At 43.5% G+C, this 22,788-nt stretch overlaps 1 protein-coding gene across 4 annotated transcripts in view; it reads right to left on the reverse strand.

Moving 5' to 3' along the window:
• The window catches only part of strn (striatin, calmodulin binding protein), a 95,390-nt gene extending 78,306 nt beyond the window's left edge, over positions 1–17,084 (reverse strand). For 2 of the 4 annotated variants that reach the window (XM_078213380.1, XM_078213376.1), the window contains exon 1: positions 16,548–17,081. In XM_078213380.1, coding sequence (XP_078069506.1) covers positions 16,548–16,793 — 246 coding nt within the window. In that variant the 5' untranslated portion in view covers positions 16,794–17,081. Of the gene's footprint in view, positions 1–16,547 lie in introns of all 4 variants that reach the window. The other 2 variants (XM_078213378.1, XM_078213377.1) reach the window with 2 other exon arrangements.
• Positions 17,085–22,788: the final 5,704 nt, after the last annotated feature.

The following is a 22,788-nucleotide window of genomic DNA, read 5'->3' on the forward strand; positions in this document are numbered from 1 at the left end:
GTAAATCTTTACAGAATTTGGCAGTATCACCCCGATACAAGTTAACTTGACTGAGCCATTTTAAAATGGCTTTGAAGTGACACCTGTGTACTGGCAACCAAAAGATCCTAAAAAGTAATGAAAACAAACTTTTACATTATACCTTTTATGAAATAAAAATGAAACAGTGCATATATAACAGTTAGTGGCAGTTGGAGAGCTCGCTGATGAACAATACAAGACCCAGCTGCTAATGATGGACAATTAAGATTTAAATTCTCATTTTTAGGACAAGAGAAATGGTCCAAGAGAAAAAGATTTGAAAATTAGTTGCGCAGAATTGCCTCATTTTACAATAAAAAAGTCAGCTTTCTGGAAAAATCTTCAAAGTGTTTTCAGCAATAAGCAAATCAAAGTTATGATAACGCTCTTCCTGTAACTTCCTTCTTGTATATTCGAGAGATAAGATTCAACAACCAAATCTGCAATTCATTTCAAAGCGTTTTGGGGAAAATCAACCTTTAAGCTAATGCTCCCCTTCCCATACAAATACATAACACAAGGACTGATGTATTTGAATTTCAAAATCGTCACAAATGCTGCAATCATGATCTTTTTTGTGTGAATTGTATAAAAATGAAATAAATCTCAATATACAGTAATTAAGCAAAAATAATCTTACAAAACAACATGAGGACGAGAGGAATGGGATGTCAGAGCCTCGGCTGGAAAGGAATGGGGGCTGAGCGTACAGAATTTCTTCTTTAGCAACTACATGCTGACCATGTTTGCAATATACAAGTGGCCACATTTTGTAAGACCAGTTATAAATGAGGGATATGATTTTTTTTTAAACTTAACTGCTGTGAAGTATTTCCAACTTCTCCCAACAAGACAGGCAGCTCTACTACCCATTTTCCTTAAGTTGGCATTACACTCTGTTTATATACATCTATTATGTACACTATCTTCTACTTTTAGAGCAATGTTTTTTTATCATTCTGCTGCCAGCTTCCTCCCATCTCAATCTTTTTGTCTGTCCTTTTCCTCCTTATCTATTCCGCCTGATTGCTACTCAGTTTCTGTACTTTTTCTCAGCTGTTTCACCATTTCTGATTTCTTCTGTCACCGACCTGCTGCCTCGAGTGGGAATCCTGATTCAGTCCCTTTGAGCTAGCACTTTGCTCTCAAATATTTTCCTTTTTGATAGTTCAAAACATGGTTAAAGCTGATCAGGTTGGGAATGGGGCCCATAAATACTGCAATTATAAACAAGGAAATGAACAGATATACACAACCGAAATGCAAGACAGAGTCATAGGTAGCGTCATAGAGGTTTACAGCATGGAAACAGGCCCTTCGGCCCAACTTGTCCATGCCGCCCTTTTTTTTAAACCTCTAAGCTAATCCCAATTGCCCGCATTTGGCCCATATCCCTCTATACACATCATACCCATGTAACTATCTAAATGCTTTTTAAGAGACAAAATTGTACCTGCCTCTACTACTACCTCTCGCAGCTTGTTCCAGATACTCACCACCCTGTGTGAAGAAATTGCCCCTCTGGACACTTTTGTATCTCTCCTCTCTCATCTATGTCCTCTAGTTTTAGACTCCCCTACCGTTGGAAAAAGGTATTGACGATCTACCTTATCTATGTCCCTCACTATTTTATAGACCACTATAAGGTCACCCCTCAGCCTCCTATGCTCCAGAGAAAAAAGTCCCAGTCTATCCAGCCTCTCCTTATAACTCAATCCATCAAGTTCCAGTAGCAACCTAGTAAATCTTTCCTGCACTCTTTCTAGTTTAATAATATCCTTTCGATAATAGGGTGACCAGAACTGCACACAGTATTCCAAGTGTGGCCTTACCAATGTCTTGTACAACTTCAACAAGACTTCCCAACTCCTGTATTCAATGTTCTGACTGATGAAACCAAGCATGCCGAATGTCTTCTTCACCACTCTGTCCACCTGTGACTCCACTTTCAAGAAGCTATGAACATGTACCCCGAGATCTCTTTGTTCTGTAACTCTCCCAAATGCCCTACCATTAACTGAGTAAGTCCTGCCCTGGTTCAAACACGCGATGAAGTAATCACAATATAACACAATACCAGGTAGAATGTATGCACACGTTCACAATAATCTCTAGTGCACTTTTTATAAAATAAATGCAGATTATTGTTTTAGTGTCACAATGTTGACTCAGATAAAATATTGTGCTATCAATTGCAATGAATATTTAAGTTTCCTTCTTAATCAGGTGCAAAACCTGAAAATGTTTCCGAAAGTATTTTGGAAATCCTGGTATGCTTGTCTACATAGCTAGACACTGGGCACTTTTAAAACTAATACACTTCTTTGTCTGCTAGCATATGGTCAGCTGTTTCTATAACCCGTTATGGCCGATGCTTTAGAAGAACCACTGACTTTTCTTAATACTTATGACATGAAGGCAAACGAAGAAACTTTAAAAATTTGCCACTAACGGTAGTGACTCCAGTTTGGAAACATTGACTTTACCCAGTTTAATCAATTGAAGACAGGGATCCAAGAGAAGCACAGCACACTGATGTAACAGAGACCCTGCTAAGCGGTGGTTCCTGACAATTCAGTCTTTTACATTCGAGGTGCAGTTCTGCACCTGTTGTCTGGTTCAGATTCAGCCTATGAAAACAGAACATAAGCTGACCAGGATACACTATGCTGCATGCATTTACAGGATAAAGGAAAGGAAGCTGTTGTGATTTTTATCCTTGGGGGTATGTTGAAATAGATCAGTGTAACTGAATTATGATTAGGGTCTGCCTTCCTGTCCTGTGCCACATTAAGCATTTCACGCCTACACATGAATGGACAGTTAAGGAAGAGTCTTTCTTCTATTTTCAACAAAAATCATTTTTTGCACATTTCAAAGCATCACTGCTCTGATAGCCATGATAGACATACACCTTTTCCACATATTAAATACTTTCTGACGACTGTGAAATAAATATCCGAAGTGTCTATTTTTGAGTACTTTTAACAAATGAGATTTCACATGCAATTTGCATACTTCTTGAACATATTAAGCTGGACAGACTGTCATGTTTGCATCACATTAGCATCATCCAGGTTTTTGGCATTTAGAACTGCAGCATCTGATGGCGATGCTTCAATTTCTAATCATTTCCAAAGGTCTCACTGCTCCCAAGCCATATTTTGTCATCCTGGAACAATTGCGGACTCATTCAATTGCGCTGTGTTAGACAGTGGATACAGGTCCACAGTATTTGGTGTGGATTGGTTAAAGCATAACTTTGATTCTCTAAATAGTAAAGTCTGAAGGTATATGAAAGTTGTGCGTACTTCACGTTTGGGGATAACACCACGAATCACTAAACAGTGATCATTCTGTGTTAAATTGCCAGGAAAAACCAATTGATCTGCACTGATGCTGTATCCAGTGAAATAGTCTTAATGTTGAGTACTCAATGAAAAGGGCTCAAATAAAATTAGATATGGAACATGATCTCAGGAGATTATTTTTGGGGAATCTATAGATTTACAGTTTACACAATCGGGACGTTATATTGTTCTAATCATGACGTTAGAGGTGATGACATCAGAGGGTAGGAGTTAAGGAAAAATGAAATTTCTTGTAAAATACATTGATAGTTTGCCCAACCAACTTGTCAAAGGTAAAAACTTCCACTAAAGGATATTTATTTATGAGTGTCACAAACAGGCTTACATTAACACTGCAATGAAGTTACTGTGAAAATCCTCTAGTCGCCACACTCCGGTGCCTGTTCGGGTGCACTGAGGGAGAATTTAGCATGGCCAATGCACCTAACCAGCACGTCTTTCGGACTGTGGGAGGAAACCGGAGCACCCGGAGGAAACCCATGCAGACACGGGGAGAATGTGCAGGCTCTGCACAGACAGTGACCCAAGCCGGGAATCGAACCCGGGTCCCTGGCGCTGAGGGAACAGCGCTAACCATTGTGCCAGCATGCGTAATGGATGATGACTATATTTCTTATAAAAGTGAGAAATGTGATATATATAAAAAATATGGGAGGACCCCATCAAGGCCCCGTTGTGAGCCCCCAGAAGCTTCAGCGAAATTGTAGCAATTGACTTGAAGATATGAGATAAAGACAAAAACACATTTCTCCTACACTTCATTGACACAGAAACTTGATTTAGTCTTGATTATGTATTATAATGGGTTATATGAAGTGTGAAAAATCATTGTTTTCTTTGATTTGTGAATTTTGTCTTATAAAATTTGTTTTAAAAAAGGGTAACCTGTTAGTATGTCAATTCCATTGATAAGATACATAGATGAAGGGCATTGTTTAATTCAGTACTTCGGGTACGTAGAAATAAGGGACAGTTGAGGCACTTGGGGCAAGGAGAGCTATGTGACTGAACAGTCAATAAATTCTCAGTAAAGAACAGCTCTGTGTTTTGGTTTCGACTTCATCAACTGGTTTGGATTCGGTTGGCATATCGCTCAATGTCATTTGATACTCTTACCTAACAAAAAAATGTCAATCTCAAGCTTGAAAATTTCAATTGACACTCAGCATCCATGACCTTTGGGGAGTGTTACAAATTTCCACTACACTTCTGTGAGAACTTTCCTGCATTCAGCACTAAATGGATAGCTTGAATTCCAAGGTTATTCCCTCGTAGTCCAGATTCTCCCACCAAGGGGGAGAAATTCTCTGAACCTAACCTGTCAAATCTTTTAATTACAAACACAAACAGATCAACCCTCAACACAAAAGCAAAATATTAGAAATGTGAAACAAAAAAATGCTTAAAATACTCAGTAGGTCAGGCAGGGGCTAAAGGTATCAAGGGATGAGGGTTAGGATAAGGATATTGAATTCGATGATCAGCCATGATCAAAATGAATGGCGGAGCAGGCTCGAAGGGCTGAATGGCCTCCTCCTGCTTCTAGTTTCTATAACCGTTATTCTCCTATATTCATAGCAATGCAAGCCACATTTCTAAACTGTCTTATTTAATTAACCATCTAAGCCCTAGTCACCATTCTGGTGAATTGGCACTGAACCTCTGCAGGTCAATACAAGCTTCCTGAGGGATGGTACGCGAATTTAAAATATGAAAACTGTGTTTGTGCGATTCAAGCCCCTACATGAAGCTTAATACTGTTAAAATACTCCAACATCAGGAATGTTTCAACAGAACCTTTGCAACTACACAGATAGCATACTACATAAACAAATGATAAAAGTCCACTGTATGACTTATACAAAGTTAATTTATGGCTTTTTCAGTTTCTAACCACTTTTCCTTCTCCAGGTTTTACATTGTAATTGCTTATATCCAGTCAAGCCCCCTATGTGAAGCTGAATTTACATTAACTGCTTGCCAAATGCAATTTACTAAATTATATTGAACATAACTTCTCATTAATGATTTTCCCAAGAATATATTGAATATATCTTCTCTTTACAAGTCTATGACTTGAACTACCCAATACTTTCCAATGCGAGTACAATATTTCCCAAGTCCTCCACATGCACTAAGGACATTGATAGGTCCTGTTAAAAGGCATGTGGCTTAGATAAGCAATGACCTGAAACAGTCTCTTCATTTAGGATTTAATAATTAGGGTCCATCATTTAAGACTGAGATGAGAAGAAATTAATCCACTCAAAGGGCTGTGAATCTTTGGAATTTTCTACCCCAGAGGATTGTGGATGTTCCATTGTTTAAGGCTGGGATAGACAGATCTTTTTGTCTCTCGGGGAATTAAGGGATATGGGTGGGAAAATGGAGTTGAAGCCCAAGATTAACCATGATCAAACGGAATAATGGAGCAGACCCGAATGGCCATATGGTCTACTTTTTTTCACTCCTGCTCCTATTTCTTGTATTCCCAAGTGAATACTCCCTTCCAGTGAAGGAGCACTGCTGTGTTCCAAGTTATGATGTGGAGATGCCGGCGTTGGACTGGGGTAAACACAGTGAGAAGTTTAACAACACCAGGTTAAAGTCCAACAAGTTTATTTGGTAGCAAAAGCCATTGTTTTGTTTCTTAAAGAGTTGATTAGTTGTAAGTATTCGCATTCCAACCATTATTCATGTAAATTGAGTCTGTGTCTTTATATGCTCTGTTTGTGAACAGAATTCCCACTCACCTGAAGAAGGGGCTTGCAGCTCCGAAAGCTTGTGTGGCTTTTGCTACCAAATAAACCTGTTGGACTTTAACCTGGTGTTGTTAAACTTCTTACTGTGTTCCAAGTTACCCATCCAATTCTAAACTACAGTGTTTGATTTTACAACATTGGAGTTACGACAAATGGCACTTACAAAATTTATAAATTGACATCCCATTTCGACTTTACGTCAGTTTTGACTTTACAGTGCCACACCAGCACGTTCATATGTGCACATTGACATTCTGTGTGTACTATCTGTATGATTGGACAGGTCAAACCATCTTTATTAGGTTGGAAACATTGTTTTATTCTGTTAACTTTTTTTGTGCAACCGCTACAATTGTAATGCATTTCTACACTTATCTTCTATTTAGTATGTACTAGGACTCTCAGAAATTCAAAGTTAAACAGACAACCGATCGGTCAAATAGTTTCACTACATTAATCGAGAAATTGGTGCTAAGGCATGCAGGCATCAACAGTCGCCTCAGCAAATTGACAGGGTAAGAGCGGTGACCATTTTACAACACCGCTCCCCAGGAGTAATTTCCAGCCTTGGTTCAGGAACCAATTCCCCATTTATACCATTGTTCCAATGGGGAAAATCGGTTCAGACAAACGTTTCAACTTACAACATGGCTTTCAGGAACTAAATGTTTCCCAAGTCTGAGGACTGCCTGTACATATATTTGCTCTTAAAAAGTGGCTTAAAGACCATCATGCTCTATCAGGAATCACCACGTATGCTGGATATTCATTATTTATATTTCTCTTTCACCAATTCACCTTGCTGCAATGGAACAATTTCCAATTTCAGGCTCAATTCTGTAAACTTTATAGAAATGGTTCTGTCGACATGGATAATAGAACATAGAACATAGAAAGCCACAGCACAAACAGGCCCTTCGGCCCACAGGTTGCGCCGATCACATCCCCACCTCTAGGCCTATCTATAGCCCTCAATCCCATTAAATCCCATGTACTCATCCAGAAGTCTCTTAAAAGACCCCAACGAGTTTGCCTCCACCACCACCGACGTCAGCCGATTCCACTCACCCACCACCCTCTGAGTGAAAAACTTACCCCTGACATCTCCTCTGTACCTACCCCCCAGCACCTTAAACCTGTGTCCTCTCGTAGCACAAATATAATTTAATCAAGATGTGGAGATGCTGGCGTTGGACTGGAGTAAGCACAATAAGAAGTCTCACAACACCAGGTTAAAGTCCAACAGGTTTATTTGGCAGCACAAGCTTTCAGAGTCTCACTCCTTCATCAGGTGAGTGGAAGTTGTGTTCACAAACAGGGCATATAGAGACACAAACTCAATTTACAAAATAATGGTTGGAATGCGAGTCTTTACAGGTAATCAAGTCTTAAAGGTACAGACAATGTGAGTGGAGAGAGGGCCAAGCACAAGTTAAAAAGAGGTATGTATTGTCTCCAGCCAGGACAGTTAGTGAGATTTTGCAAGCCCAGGCCGCCTTGGAGAACGCTTACCTGAAGATCAGAAGCTGAATGTCCCTGACTGCAGTCACGACCCGACACACAACGCAGAATCGCTGAGTAGAAACTGATACAGTAAGGAGTCTAACAACACCAGGTTAAAGTCCAACAGGTTTATTTGGTAGCAAACACCACTAGCTTTCGGAGCGCTGCTCCTTCGTCAGGTGAGTGGGAGTTCTGTCAAGTGTACCGTAACTCCCACACAGAACTCCCACTCACCTGACGAAGGAGCAGCGCTCCGAAAGCTAGTGGTGTTTGCTACCAAATAAACCTGTTGGACTTTAACCTGTTGTTAGACTCCTTACTGTGTTTACCCCAGTCCAACGCCGGCATCTCCACAACATAGAAACTGATAGCCAAGTTTCGCACATGAGGACGGCCTCAACCGGGATCTTGGGTTCATGTCACACTATCTGTAACCCCCACGACTTGCCTGGGCTTGCAAAATCTCACTAACTGTCCTGTCTGGAGACAATACACATCTCTTTAACCTGTGCTTAACCCTCTCTCCACTTACATTGTCTGTACCTTTAAGACTTGATTACCTGTAAAGACTCGCATTCCAACCATTATCTTGTAAATTGAGTTTGTGTCTCTATATGCCCTGTTTGTGAACACAACTTCCACTCACCTGATGAAGGAGTGAGACTCCAAAAGCGAGTGCTGCCAAATAAACCTGTTGGACTTTAACCTGGTGTTGTGAGACTTCTTACTGTAATTTAATCAATACCACGGAGCTCCTTATTGGCTCCCCAGACCTTCTGTGAAACCTATCAAATCACCTCTTGTTCCCACATTACCCTACAATGCTCAAGTTCTATTTTCCATTTTTTATCTTCTGCTGGCACACTGCCAGATACTTCTGGGATCATCAGAGGACAAATGCTCTTGGTAGAAGGATTTACATTCAGATTTTCACAGCGACACTGTGGATTTGGAGGGTGTACTGACATCTCAGCACCCTGCTGCATGCCCAGCCTGCTGCCCTGGCTGAAGTCATTTTCCACTTTGAAGCTGCAATAGACACAGCTCAAAGTATTTTTTCTGTTCAGGCACACCTTTGGTTCATTTCTCAAGCAAGTTTCTAGTACCAACACAATTACCGTCTTTCTGGAACAAAGGAGTAAAGGAGGCCCAAACCCAAATTGCTGAAATTATTTTCAATCCCTCGTCAATTTGGTTGTGAATCACATTCTGATCTATGCAAATTAAAATGCATTAATTTCCATTACAATAAAAAATATTTCCTCGTACAAAAACAGGACACCATTGAAGTAATAGTGAATTCTGGCAGAACAAAAATTGATCAAGAAAAAAAATCTTTCCGATTCCATTTATGGTTTTCACTGATTGTTCAACCAGACAAATAATCAAATAAATCACCTTTGAAATTAAACTTTAATTCCTTTCTTGTAATCTAATAGAAAAGCAGCATTTTATTCTTGCATTTTTGTTGAGCAGTTACTAGTATCATAAAACTGTACATCATACCTCAACAAATAATCCCAAGTTTGCACAAGACTTTAATATTGCTCCAACTAGCAAGGGTTACCAGTACTTCCCTTACAGTCCAGGACAAGATAATTTTTTTAAGAATTCTGTGATTAGAGTCCACAGCTGAGAGGAGCATTACCCACCCCTTTCTCAACTCTCTTGTTACAGGGCCACTGCTCTTATGAGCGTTCCTCTCATTCTTCCGATGCTCAAAATGCAATAACCTACATATTTTTGCACTTGTACTTTGAAATCAAGCCTCAAAGCATCATTATCATCTGCTCAGTCATCCTATTCCAAAACTTTCCAGTTTTCTATATTTACAAGTCGAGTTTTAAAAGTCACCATTTGCTGATTTACCTGATACCCCCAGTCGACGCCTGCACCAACTCATTTGAAACTTGCCACCCTTTATAATGGACATGAAGGTCTGTTAAGTTTCAGATCATGAGAAATTATATAATCCATCTTTACAAGTATTAGCGAGTGAGCTATCACAAGTGGCAGCCCATGTTCTTCAGTCTCTGATGCTGTTTTGCAGGTTGGGAGCTTTATAAAAGACTCAATGAGATTCATTTCTCATGTATAGCTTTCTGTCATGAACTCATGACTCAAAATTACTGAACAGAACAGATGGCATGAAGTTAAGTGAATTCTGTAATCTATCTCCTGTTCCTTTTGTGCTTCTCAGTAACAGAAGCTAACTCAAATTAGTAGCTTATCCAGAACAAAATAGTCCATCAGTGGTTCAGAGAGATCAAGAATGTATGGTGACATCTCATACTGTTTCTAGTGCATACCTCAAAGGAGAATGGCCTCATCATATACACTATGCCTTAATAGAGGTTTTGCATGTATGGCATGTGCCATTTCACAAGAACAAACTTGACTATGGAAGCGTCACTTATGCAGGAAACAAATCTACTGCTAACAAAGGGTCAAGATCCAAAGTGCATAAAGTGCCTTAATTAAAACTAACCATTAAATATGCCAAGTTAATCAGACATCAGGAAGTAAATCCTTTTAATGTAACAAATAAAGAATAGTGCTGCTGTGACACAATACACGTTCAATGCATCTTGTTCCTGCTGTTTCTCCAGCAGTATTTCTGCAGTAACTAGCTGTCCTGCAGCTGCTAACAAGCTCTGTTACAAGTGCATGTGTTCAGCTGACACTGCCAGGAGGTTACCACTTTCACAAATTTGTCAGAAGGCACAAAGTGCACCGAAACCAGCTTCAGCAGTGGAGCACAAAATCAGTGTATAATTTGCACTGTAACAGAAAGATGTGAAACTTAAAATTTTCCTCTCCTCGAGTGCAGGCATAAAAGAACAAAATACAGATTGATATGTTGTGAGCAATCTACAACACTGTCACCATACTACACTGGTCCAATCCAACAAGGGCAAATTGGACTTCAGCCAAAATCCCAGTACTCAACAACTATCTTTCTTGTGTGATGATCTGAATTCATTATCAGCAACATCTAAGCCTATGTCAGCACCCCACTTTCCCAGATAACAAAAGGAAACCTCGGGGAGAGAGGGGAACGCCAGGATAAGTCCACAGACACAAGATGTGGTTTGACAGTGTACTATCTCGCAAGCAGGATATCAGGATCAGAGCTACAAAACCTCATAGGAGAAACTCAACTAATGCAAAGCCCAAGTATCTAGGCTCATACTCAGGCCCTGCAGACAAAGGATACTGCCCCCCTAGGAGAACCTAAACCTCAAGAGAGTTGTTCAGAAGTCCCCAAAATGGGACATCTCAGGGGAGGACAACTACTCCCTCATCTTATATATTATCCACAAGATCTAGGAACAGATAATCCTAGCCAAGATAAGCATAGAACGACGACACTTTTGAGAAGGGCTGAAGCTAGGAGTACTCAAACTACCCCCGAGCTTCTAACAAAGCAAACCTTCCTTATTTGCAGTCATATGGAGGCGCCACTCAAGCCCCACCATCAACAGAATCTCACCCATTTCCCATCCATCAAGGAAACCCTAGCAACAGGAGGAAGTCATCCAGACATCCACTGTCAGGATATTACAGGAAAGGACAACGACCTCCTCCTCCCAACAGGATGATGTCCTCAACATACATTCCAGGAGCTAAACTACCAAGTAGCCAACGTCACATCCCATACAGCCAAGGAAGATATAAGAAACCAAAATATAGGAAAGACTAGACAACCAAGAATTCCTCGACCACACTCGAGTGAAGTAGTAAGTACTTCCCCCAATTCTAGATATGCTGGCGGTATTAATCACAACATAACTCACTCTTTTCCAGGATACACAATCCGTCTGCTTTCACAGGAGACCAACAAATATTCTTTAACCTCAATAACAAAAATACAACACCATTAGTTGTAAGGGGGGGTTTTGCTTATCCATTATGGCCATATAAGGCCATACCCACTACCTCTATAACAAACCACTTTCCCACCATCCTGCTGTGGCGCTACTATTATTAACCAATTAAAATAAAGGATACAATATAAACTTCCAAAATTACAATATCGCTCAATCCTGATGCCATACAACCATTCCAGCATACTCCCTAATAGAATGATGGAGACCCATTATCAGTCCACAAGCAAAGTAGATACCTCCACATTACAAACACTAGAGCCTAAGGATTTGAATGTGACACATGGCCAGAAGCAGGGTGTGCTGATCCCCTTAACCACCCCACTCCCCCAGTACCAAATGGAAAGACCAAGATTTAACGGTAACACATTCGACTCTCTCATTCCACTACAAATAAATGTATGTCCCTGGCTTTCAAAGAATAACAGGCGACATACATCTCCATGCTCATATATCAAACACCCTTGGTCACAATAAAAGACAACATCACAAAATCAGGATTACAATCACAAGGGGAGTAGTTTGGCAATAGTGATGAACTGCACCATTATATAGACATCCACGGAGCTTGAAAAGGCCAAAGCCTTGACAGGATTGTTGAGCAACATTAAGGATCCATCCACAGTTTCACCGAGGTCTCCACATCTTCATTGTGTCGTCGCCCAGTAGGCTCGGCTGGTAGAGAGGAATCTAGGCCTCAGCAGGTGGTGAGGTCCCGTCACATCTGGCCACTTCCAGCCCTTCTCGATGAACACCAACGGTAAAGACAATGCAAGACCAGTGGTGGGGATATATAACCAACCCCAGATCTCAGACTTGGATACAGTATGCCTCTTTGAGCTTGATCCGCCCAGCCTTCAAAGCGAGATTACAAAAGCATGGCAGACAGTTCTCAAATTCAGCCAGGAATTTATCCTCCGCTCCCCTCAGGAGATAGGGTGCACGGATACTCCTTCTCCGGTCCCGTTGTTGTGAATTAGCCAGGATGTCTGACATACCATGCAGCAGGATTTCCAAGGACCGATGGTGAGCCTCCACCAAGGAAACTGCCCTCACAACTGGCAGGATTCTTTCCTCCGCTTCATCAACTTTCTTTTGGATATGAGCGCCAATGATTTGTGCCGGGGGCTGAAACCATCATCCACAACTTTACTCTCAATGTCAACCATCACCTCAATGCTTATAACATTACCAGAGCATGAACCCGCTCAACAGCTAAACCACCAATGTGAGCAAGGCTCCACACCGGCAGACTCCCACTGCCTTGATCAGATGAGGATTTTCTTGATTTTGCTTGGTTCCCCGTCACCCAAACTTAACCAGGATCTTCAGGGAACATATCACAGAGTATACAGACCAGGATTAGGAAATTATGGGCCATGCATCAGGATAAGTAAAAAGGATGAAAGGATGAGTACAGAGCTCGTGAAAACGTAGCCATTCCGGTATTTACATCACGTGACCCCCCCCCCTCCTCACGATGTTGCTATTCTAACTCAGATGAGCTACCAACCACATATATGTGCCATCACCAGGGCCACTTGTCTCCACCTCTAACATTGCATAATTCCACCCTTGCCTCTGCTGAAACCCTCATGCCTTTGTTACCTTGACTCTCGACTTTCCAAACGCCCTCCTGGCTCCATTGTTCAACCCTATAAACCTGAGACCCTCAAACCTCTGCTGCCTGTTCTGAACACTCCTTGCTGACCTACAGAGGCTCTAGATAAACAATATCTCAATTTTAAAATTCTCATCCTTGCTTCAAAATTCCTCCATGGATTTGCCCATTCCTACAACCAGCTGAGATATTAGCACTCCTTTCAGAGAGATGGTGGCATTCTTATAATGTCATTGGTCTACTAATCCAGAGATCCAAGCCAAGTCTCTCAGGACGCGAGTTCAAATCCCATGGCAGCCGGTGGAATTTGAATGAGGACAAAGCAGCTATCATCAATTATTCTGAAAAACCAGCTGGGTTTACAGAAAGAAATCTATTGCCCTTACCCAGTTTGGCCATAACATGACTTCAGATACACAGCAAAATGAATGACTTTTAACTAATGGTTTAGCATGCCAACTCAATTAAAGGGCAATTAGGGATAGGTACCACATGCTGGCCTTGCCAGTAACACATACATCCCAAAAAAGGCTCCAACTCAGGCCTCGAGTACCCCCTAATTTAAATTCTGTTATTGGCAATTGTTCCTCAAGTCTGGAATTCCCTCATGGTGGCACAGATGTTGGCACTGCTGCTTCTCAGGGGCAGGAACTTGGGTTCGATTCCTGGCTTGGGTCACAGTGCAGAGTCTGCAAGTTCTCCCTGTGCCTGCGTGGATTTCCTCCGGGTGCTTCGGTTTTCTCCCACAGTCCAAGACATGCTGGTTAGGTGCATTGGTCATGCTTAAAAAATTCTCTTAGTGCATCCAAACAGGCGCTGGAGTGTGGCGACTAGAGGATTTTCACAGTAACTTCACTGCAGTGTTAATGTAAGCCTACTTGCGACACTAATAGATAAAACTTTTAAAAACTTCAAACTACTCCATTTCTTACTCCTCCTTTACGTTGCTCCTTCTTTGACCAAGCGGTTCAGTGGCAAATTTTGGTTAAAGCTGCAAGATGGGATGTTTAACTATGTTAAAGGTGCTTTACAAATGCAAACAGTTGTTCTATGCAGCATATTTCCAATAGTTCAATGAGTCAGGGAACAATTATTTTACAGAAATCTGAGTATCAATACTGAGCCAGAAGAGCTCTTGAATTGATAGGCAAGTCAATAATTTACCTCAGTTAGCAACAGTGCTCAAAGGCTGAGTGCTGAAGCAGCAAAGTTGACCTATTTGGAATATTATAAACTCTACATATATGATTATAGAAGAGTAAATTGAAGTCTCAGCTTTTCATATATTTTTATTTATACAATTAGAATAGCTGGGATTGCCTCATATCCTGTGGGATCCTGAAAACAATGCAATAGGCATATTAATAGAACCAACTGCATCAACAGTATCCCATGGTTACTTCCTGATAATACGCAAGTGATGGAGAGTTCACAAGATACGTGTGCAATCAAGATCTAATTTTGGGGACTGTCCTAATCCGAAATACTGGAGCAAAGATTTTTTTGCTCCTCATTTATCGTTCTGTCCTCTTTCTTACAACATTCAACAATCTCATCAATCCTTTCTGCAAATTTGTCAGTTTTTCCAAATATCCCTTCGAAGCATCATGGAAAAATGTGACATTAAAAGGCACAATGCAAGTTGCTAAAATGCTGTTTTGAACAAGAAATATTATGTGCTGTGCTACGCTGTTAAATATGCAAGATTCAGCCCACATCTAGATGTGTAAACTGTTACATCATCACCCAAATGAAATGAATTTGACAATTTAAGAGAAAGGTGTTCCGGTTGGTATATCTTGATGAAAAACATCTCAAATCAATTTTTGGAGGGTTGGGAACTCTGGATGCTTAATTTGTCCAAAGTCATCAGGAATCCTCTGCACTATAACCACATCTAGCTATTCAGAACTGTTTTACTTCCTCTGGAATGTCATTGTGTAACCTTTGGTTGCAATGATTCACTGATAACACAACACATAAAACATCAACCATAGATTGCCAAACCATGAGATTTAAATCTCTACTGATGCCCCCTCCTCCAACACTCAGAATATGAATTCCTCACTTCTCTACCAACAAATTAAATCACTGACATTTATAGCTGCTCCACAAAAACTGTCAACATTCCAGCAGATGCCAACTAACCCAGATCACCCCACGCAGCCTGAATGACCAAAACAGCTATGGAAAAGCATACTGGATTGGGTGGGCAGAGGGCAATTATTCAATTTTCCCAAACACATCACAGAATCATACAACACATCTCGCTGGACTTCCTCTTCCTTGTTAGAACTTTCCAGTTAGTTCTACTCTCCTGGTCTTTGCCCCATATCTCTACAGTTCTGCACTCCCACCCAGAAGTATTTATCTGATTCTCATTACTAGTAAAGCTGCTTCTCCTATCCTTTCAGACGATGCATTCCAGATCATGACAACTCGCTGTGTTAAAATAAATCTCAATCACTCCTCTAGCTATTTTGCCAATAATTTTAAATCTATGTCTCTGGTTACTGACAATCATGACCATCTTCCCATGGTCATACGTAAAACTGTAGCATTTCACAGAACAATGCAAGAGTCCATTCGGCCCATTGTGCTCACACTAGCTCTTTGAAAGAACCATGTAGGGCAGCAGGATGGCATAGTGGTTAGGGACCTGGGTTCGATTCCCGATTTGGGCGACTGTCTGTGCGGAACTTGCATGCTCTCCCCGTTTCTGCGTGGATTTCCTCCCACAATCCAAAAGACAAGCTGGTTAGGTGCATTGGTCGTGCTAAATTCTCCCTCAGTGTACCCGAACAGGCGTCGGAGTGTGGCGACTCAGGGATTTTCACAGTAACTTCATTGCAGTGTTAATGTAAACTAATTTATTAAGCTAAATGTCAGAATGGAATCATACTTACACTTTGACTAAAACTAAATCTATGGCCTCTGATTACTGACAATCTTGACCATCATCATACGTAGATCTATGGCATTTCACAGAACCTTACAGCACAGCACAGGAGTCCATTCAGCCCAGTGTGCTCGTACTGGCTCTTTGACACAAACAAATAGCACTCCCCTGTTCTTTGCCAACTAACATTCCCCCCCCGCCCCCCCCCCCCCAAGTGGCTTAGCCATTGGAAAGTTATTATTAGATGTGGTTGCTTGCACAGACACTAAGTGATGCAGGGGGTTTCTCTGGTTTGAAATGTCACTGCCAAAGGGGGAGACACACAAAAAAACATCCATTTTCCCCCCTGTCTGACAGGAGGGGAGGACTGACCGCCATTTTAGCTTGCCCTTACCCCTGGTTTGGGGGGGGGGGGGGGGCAGTAATCGAGGGTCCAGGCCTGAAGTGCGGCCTAGCCCGGGAGGGGGGGGGGTTCACGTTTACCTGCAGCTCGGCTCTGTCCACCTCCCACTGCGTCCTCTCCACCTCGAAGCGGGCCCACTCATGCTGCAGGAAGTGCAGGATCCCCGGGATGTTGTACTGCGGCCTCTGAGCTTCCCCCTCGGCCCCCGGCTGCTGCGGGTTCCTGCCGCCGATCCCGGGGCCTCCTCCTCCGCCGCCGACCCCCGCTCCGCCGCTCAGCACGGAGTTATTGCCGAAGAACACCCCGGCTCCCGGGTGCTCGTCCATGGCTGGGCCCCAAAACCCTTCGTCCGTCCCCTCGGCCTCCACGCCGACAGCTTATAGTAGCGACCGCGGTGACGGTGACGCCGCCCCGCCCGCCTGGCCCCGGTCGGTAGGTCAGACCTCCCTCCCTCCACCCCCCTGGCTGTGCTTGGCTGCGCGTACGGGGCCGCTGGTTAGGATTTGAACCGCGCTGTGCGCTCCATGGCTATGGGCGGCTCAGGAGGTGCTCCAGACGCTGCTGCCGCCGCTCACTCCACTGTCACCACTGACGGTTAGCCTGCCCCACCCCCCATCGCCGCGCGCATGCGCCCGCTGCCACAACTGCCATCTCCCATTGGAACCCCGCCCCCACTCCAGACCCCGCCCACCGGGCCGCTGTCCTCGTCCCCGCCAGACCCCAATCCAGACCACGCCCCCCCTCCAAGACCCCACCCACCCATCGCTCGACCCTCCTCTCCTGTCCAGACCCCCCCGCCTCTCCTGTTCAGACCCCGCCTTCTCCCCAGTCCCCGCCCCTTTTCGTCTCCAGACCCCGCTCTTCGAAGCGCATGCGCTTTACTTCAAATCACCCTCCGCTCTGCGCCAATGACGTCACACAGGCCACACCTCCCCAACTGTCACCAGCTCCCTCGCGCCCCCGCCCCCGCCCCCTTCGCGCCTGCGCGTGTTGCTCCTGGTTCCCTGGCCATGAAGAAATCGGTCCGCGGAGTCGGCGCGAGTTCACGTGGTGCGTGCAGGCGGGATTCCCCCGCAGCGCAACCGGGCGTCCCGCGCTGCGCAATCAGGCGTCCCGCGCTCAGCGGCAGCCATCTTGAACATGGAGCCTTGGGCTCGGCCATTCAGCCCATCCAGCTTGCCCCGCCATCCAACCTGCCCCGCCATCCAGCCCGCCCTGCCATTTAGTCTGCCCCGTCATCCAGCCTGCTCCGCCATCCAGCTTGCACCGCCATTCAGCCCATCCAGCCTACCCCGCCATTCAGTCTATCCAGCCTGCCCCATCATTCAATACCACTTCATTCCCTTTGACATACCCCCAGATGTTATAGTTAATCAGAAACCTATCAATCTCTACCTTAAACCTACTCAATGAGCTTCAACAACCGTCTGGGGTACAGAATTCCAAAGATTCACGACCCTCTGTGTAACGTCTCTAGTTTTCCCAAAAGGCTAAGGAAAGTCGGTATGTCTGCTATGACTCTCACTAACTTTTACGGAAGCACCATAGAAAGCACCCTTTCTGGATGTATCACAGCTTGGTATCACTCCTGGTCTGACCAAGACCACAAGAAACTACAAAGTGTTATGAATGTAGCCCAGTCTATCACTCAAACCAGCCTCCCATCCATTGACTTCGTCTATACTTCCTGCTGCCTTGGAAAAGCAGCCAGCATAATCAAGGAACCCTTGAACCCCGGAATATTCTCTTCCACCTTCTTCCATCGGGAAGAAGATACAAAAGCCTGAGGTCACGTACCAACCAACTCAAGAACAGTTTCTTCCTTGCTGCTGTCAGACTTTTGAATGGACCTACCTCATATTAAGTTGATCTTTCTCTGCCGCCTAGCTATGACTAACACTACATTCTGTATTCTTTCCTTTCCGTCTTCCCTATGTACATATGAACGGTATGCTTCGTCTGTATAGCGCGCAAGAAACAATACTTTTCATTGTATACCAAAATGTACAAAGAACAAGGAAAAATACAGCACAGGAACAGGCCCTTCGGCCCTCCAAGCCTGTGCCAATCACGATGCCCTAACTAAACTAAAAAAAAGCCTTCTGCCCTTACTGGGTCCGTATCCCTCTATCCCCTCCCTATTCATGTACCCTTCCAGATGCCTCTTAAATGTTGCTAATGTGCCTGCTTCCACCACCTCTGGCAGTGCTTTCCAGACACCCACCACTCTCTGCATGGAAAACTTCCCCAGCACATCTCCCTTAAACTTTCCTTCTCTCACCTTGAACCTGTGCCCTCGCGTAATTGACACTTCCACCCTGGGAAAAAGCCTTTGACTATCCACCCTGTCTATGGCTTTCATAATTTTGTAGATCCCTACCAGGTCTCCCCCTCAGCCTCCATCTTTCCAGTGAAAACAATCCTAGTTTATTCAACCTCTCTTCGTAGCCAATGCCCTCGAGACCAGGCAACATCCTTCTGGTAGTGTGGTGACCAGAACTGCACGCAATGTGACAATAATAAAATCAAATCAAAGTATTACTTATACTAATTTCCTTCAACTCCACATTCTCCCTAGGCCGAGTGAAGAAATTTATCCTCATCTCAATCCTAAGTGGCTTTCCCCCTTATTTTGAAATTGTGCCCCCTGGTTCTAGACTCCCCAACCAAAGGAAACATCTTACCTGCATCTACCCTGTCTATCCCTTTGAGTATTTTGAATGTTTCAATGAGATTGCCTCTCATTCTTCAAAACCCTTGAGAACACGGCCCTCTTTTCGCAATCTCTCTTCATAAGAATCTCCCACCATCTCTGGAACATGTCTAGTGAACCTTTGTTGCACTCCCTCTATGACAATAATATCTTTTCTGAGGTAAGAGGACTAGGACTCCACACGTGGTCTAGCCAAACTCCTATACAATTGAAGCAAGACTCACTACTCCTGTACTCAAATTCTCTTGCAATAAAGGCTAACATTCCATTAGCCTTCTTAATTTCCAGTTGGAGGTCTGTGACTAGTGGTGTTCCGCAGGGCTCTGTACTGGGACCTTTGCTGTTTGTGATATATATAAATGATTTGAAGGAAGATGTAGCTGGTGTGATCAGTAAGTTTGTGGACGACACAAAGATTGCTGGAGTTGCGGATAGTGATGAACATTGTCAGAGAATACAGCAGGATATAGATAGGCTGGAACATTGGGCGGAGAAATGGCAGATGGAATTTAATCCAGATAAATGTGAAGTGATGCATTTCGGTAGATCTAATGTAAGGGGGAGCTATACAATAAATGGCAGAACCATCAGGAGTATAGACACACAGAGGGACCTGGGTGTACAAGTCCACAGATCCTTAAAGGTGGCAGTACAGGTGGAGAGGGTGGTCAAGAAGGCATATGGCATGCTTGCCTTTATTGGACAGGGTATAGAATATAAAAGTTGGCATATGATGTTGCAGCTGTATAGAACGTTGGTTAGGCCACATTTGGAATACTGCGAACAGTTCTGGTCGCCACACTACCAGAAGGACGTGGAGGCTTTGGAGAGAGTACAGAAAAGGTTTACCAGGATGTTGCCTGGTATGGAGGGTCTTAGCTATGAGGAGAGATTGGGTAAACTGGGGTTGTTCTCCCTGGAAAGACGGAGGATGAAGGACGACCTAATAGAGGTGTATAAAATTATGAAGGGCATAGATAGGGTGAACAGTGGGAAGCTTTTTCCCAGGTCGGAGGTGACGAACACAAGGGGTCATGGGTTCACGGTGAGGGGGGCAAGGTTCAACACAGATGTCAGGGGGACGTATTTTACACAGAGGGTGGTGGGGGCCTGGAATGCACTGCCAAGCAAGGTGATTGAGGCGGACACGCTGGGATCGTTTAAGACTTATCCAGATAACCACATGAACAGACTGGGAATAGAGGGATACAAACGAATGGTCTAGTTGGGCACATGAGCAGCGCAGGCTTGGAGGGCCGAAGGGCCTGTTCCTGTGCTGTATTGTTCTTTGTTCTTTTTCTTCTAGTAGCTTGCTGTACCTGATTTCAGTAACGTATGGACAAGGACACTCAAGTTCCTTTGTACATTACACTTTTTAATTTCTTACCATTTCGAAAATGCTCTGCACGTTTGTTCCTTCTACCAGACTGGATTACCTGGATAGGCTAAGTGAGTGGGTGAGGATCTGGCAGATGGAGTATAACGTTGACAAGTGTGAGGTTATCCACTTTGGAAGGAATAATAGTAAAATGGACTATTATTTAAATGTGCAGAGGGACCTGGGGGTCCTTGTGCATGAATCGCAAAATCTCAGTTTGTCAGGTGCAGCAGGTGATCAAGAAGGCAAATGGAATGTTGGCCTTTATCGCGAAGGGGATGGAGTATAAAAGCAGGGAGGTCTTGCTGCAATTGTACAAGGTACTGGTGAGGCCACAACTGGAGTACTGTGTGCAATTTTGGTCCCTTATTTGCGGAAGGATGTATTGGCCTTGGAGGGAGTACAGAGAAGATTCACCAGGTTGATACCGGAGATGAGGGGGTTAGCTTATGAGGAGAGATTGAGTAGATTGAGCCTGTACTCGTTGGAGTTTAGAAGGCTGAGGGGAGATCTTAAAGAGACATATAAGATAATGAAGGGGCTAGACAGGGTACAGACAGAGAGATTCTTTCCACTTAGAAAGGAAACAAGAACTAGAGGACACAGCCTCAAAATAAGGGGGAGTCAGTTTAGAACAGAGTTGAGGAGGAACTTCTTCTCTCAGAGGGTAGTGAATCTCTGGAATTCTCTGCCCATTGAAGCAGTGGAGGCTACCTCGTTAAATATGTTTAAGTCACAGGTAGATAGATTTCTGATCAATAAGGGAATTAAGGGTTATGGGGAGCGGGTGGGTAAGTGGAACTAAACCACTATCAGATCAGCCGTGATCTTATTGAATGGCGGGGCAGGCTCGAGGGGCTAGATGGCCTACTCCTGCTCCTATTTCTTATGTTCTTACATTTTTCCACATTATATTCCATCTGCCATGTTCTTGCCCACTCACTAAGTCTATCCAATTCTTCCTATTAGATCTTCCTCACAACACACATTCCTGCCTGGGTTTGTATCATCCATGAACTTGGAAATATTACATTTGTTCCCACACCCAAATTGTTGATATATATTGCGACCAGCTGGGGACCAAGTACTGATCAACAAAACAAAGAGACAGTCATCGACTTCAGGAAGCATAGTGGAGAAGATGTCCCTGTCTACATCAATGGGACGAAGTAGAAATGGTCGAGAGCTTCAATCTTTAGGTGTCCAGATCACCAACAACCTGATGTGATCCCCACATGCCGACACTATAGTTAAGAAAGCCCACCAACGCCTCTACTTCCTCGGAAGACTGAAGGAAATTTGGCATGTCAGCTATGACTCTCACCAACGTTTACAGATGCACCACGTATCACAGCTTGGTATGGCTCCTGCTCTGCCCAAGACCGCAAGGAACTACAAAAGGTCGTGAACGTAGCCCAATCCATCACGCAAACCAGCCTCCCATCCATTGACTCTGTCTACACTTCCCGCTGCCTCGGAAAAGCAGCCAGCATAATTAAGGACACCACGCACCCCGGACATTCTCTCTTCCACCTTCTTCCATCGGGAAAAAAGAAACAAAAGCCTGAGGTCACGTACCAACCGACTCAAGAACAGCTTCTTCCCTGCTACCAAGAACCTACTTCGTGTCTTTCTCTACACCTTAACTATGACTGTAACACTACATTCTGAACTCTCTCCTTTCCTTCTCTATGAAGGGTATGCTTTGTCTGTATAACATGTATATTAATACATGTGACAATAATAAATCAAATCAAGTCCTTGTGATACCCCAGTAGCCACAGCCTGCCAATTTGAGAATGACCTGTTTACTTTTACCCCCTGTTTTCTGCTCCTTAGCCAATCCTGAATCCATGACAGTATGTTGCCTCCTATCCCAGGTCCTTTTATTCTGCCAATCAATCTCCTGTGGGGGACTTTCTCAAAAACCTTTTGAAAATCTAGATATACTGCATCCATCAACTCTCCTTTATCAATTTTGTTAGTAACATCCTCAAAAAACTCCAACAAGTTTGTCAAATATGATTTCCCATTCATAAATCCATGCTGACTCTGCCCAATTAGATCATGATTATCCAAGTGCCCATTTATCACATCCTTTATAATAGGTTCCAGCATTTTCCCAACTACTAATGTACAGTTAACAGGTCCGTCGTTCTCTGTTTCCTCCCTCCCTCACTTCTTAAGGTGGGTGACATTTACTACCTTCCAATCTTCAGGAACCAGTCCA

This window comes from Mustelus asterias, chromosome 5, assembly GCF_964213995.1.
Source record: "Mustelus asterias chromosome 5, sMusAst1.hap1.1, whole genome shotgun sequence".
Taxonomy (NCBI): Eukaryota; Metazoa; Chordata; class Chondrichthyes; order Carcharhiniformes; family Triakidae; genus Mustelus; species Mustelus asterias.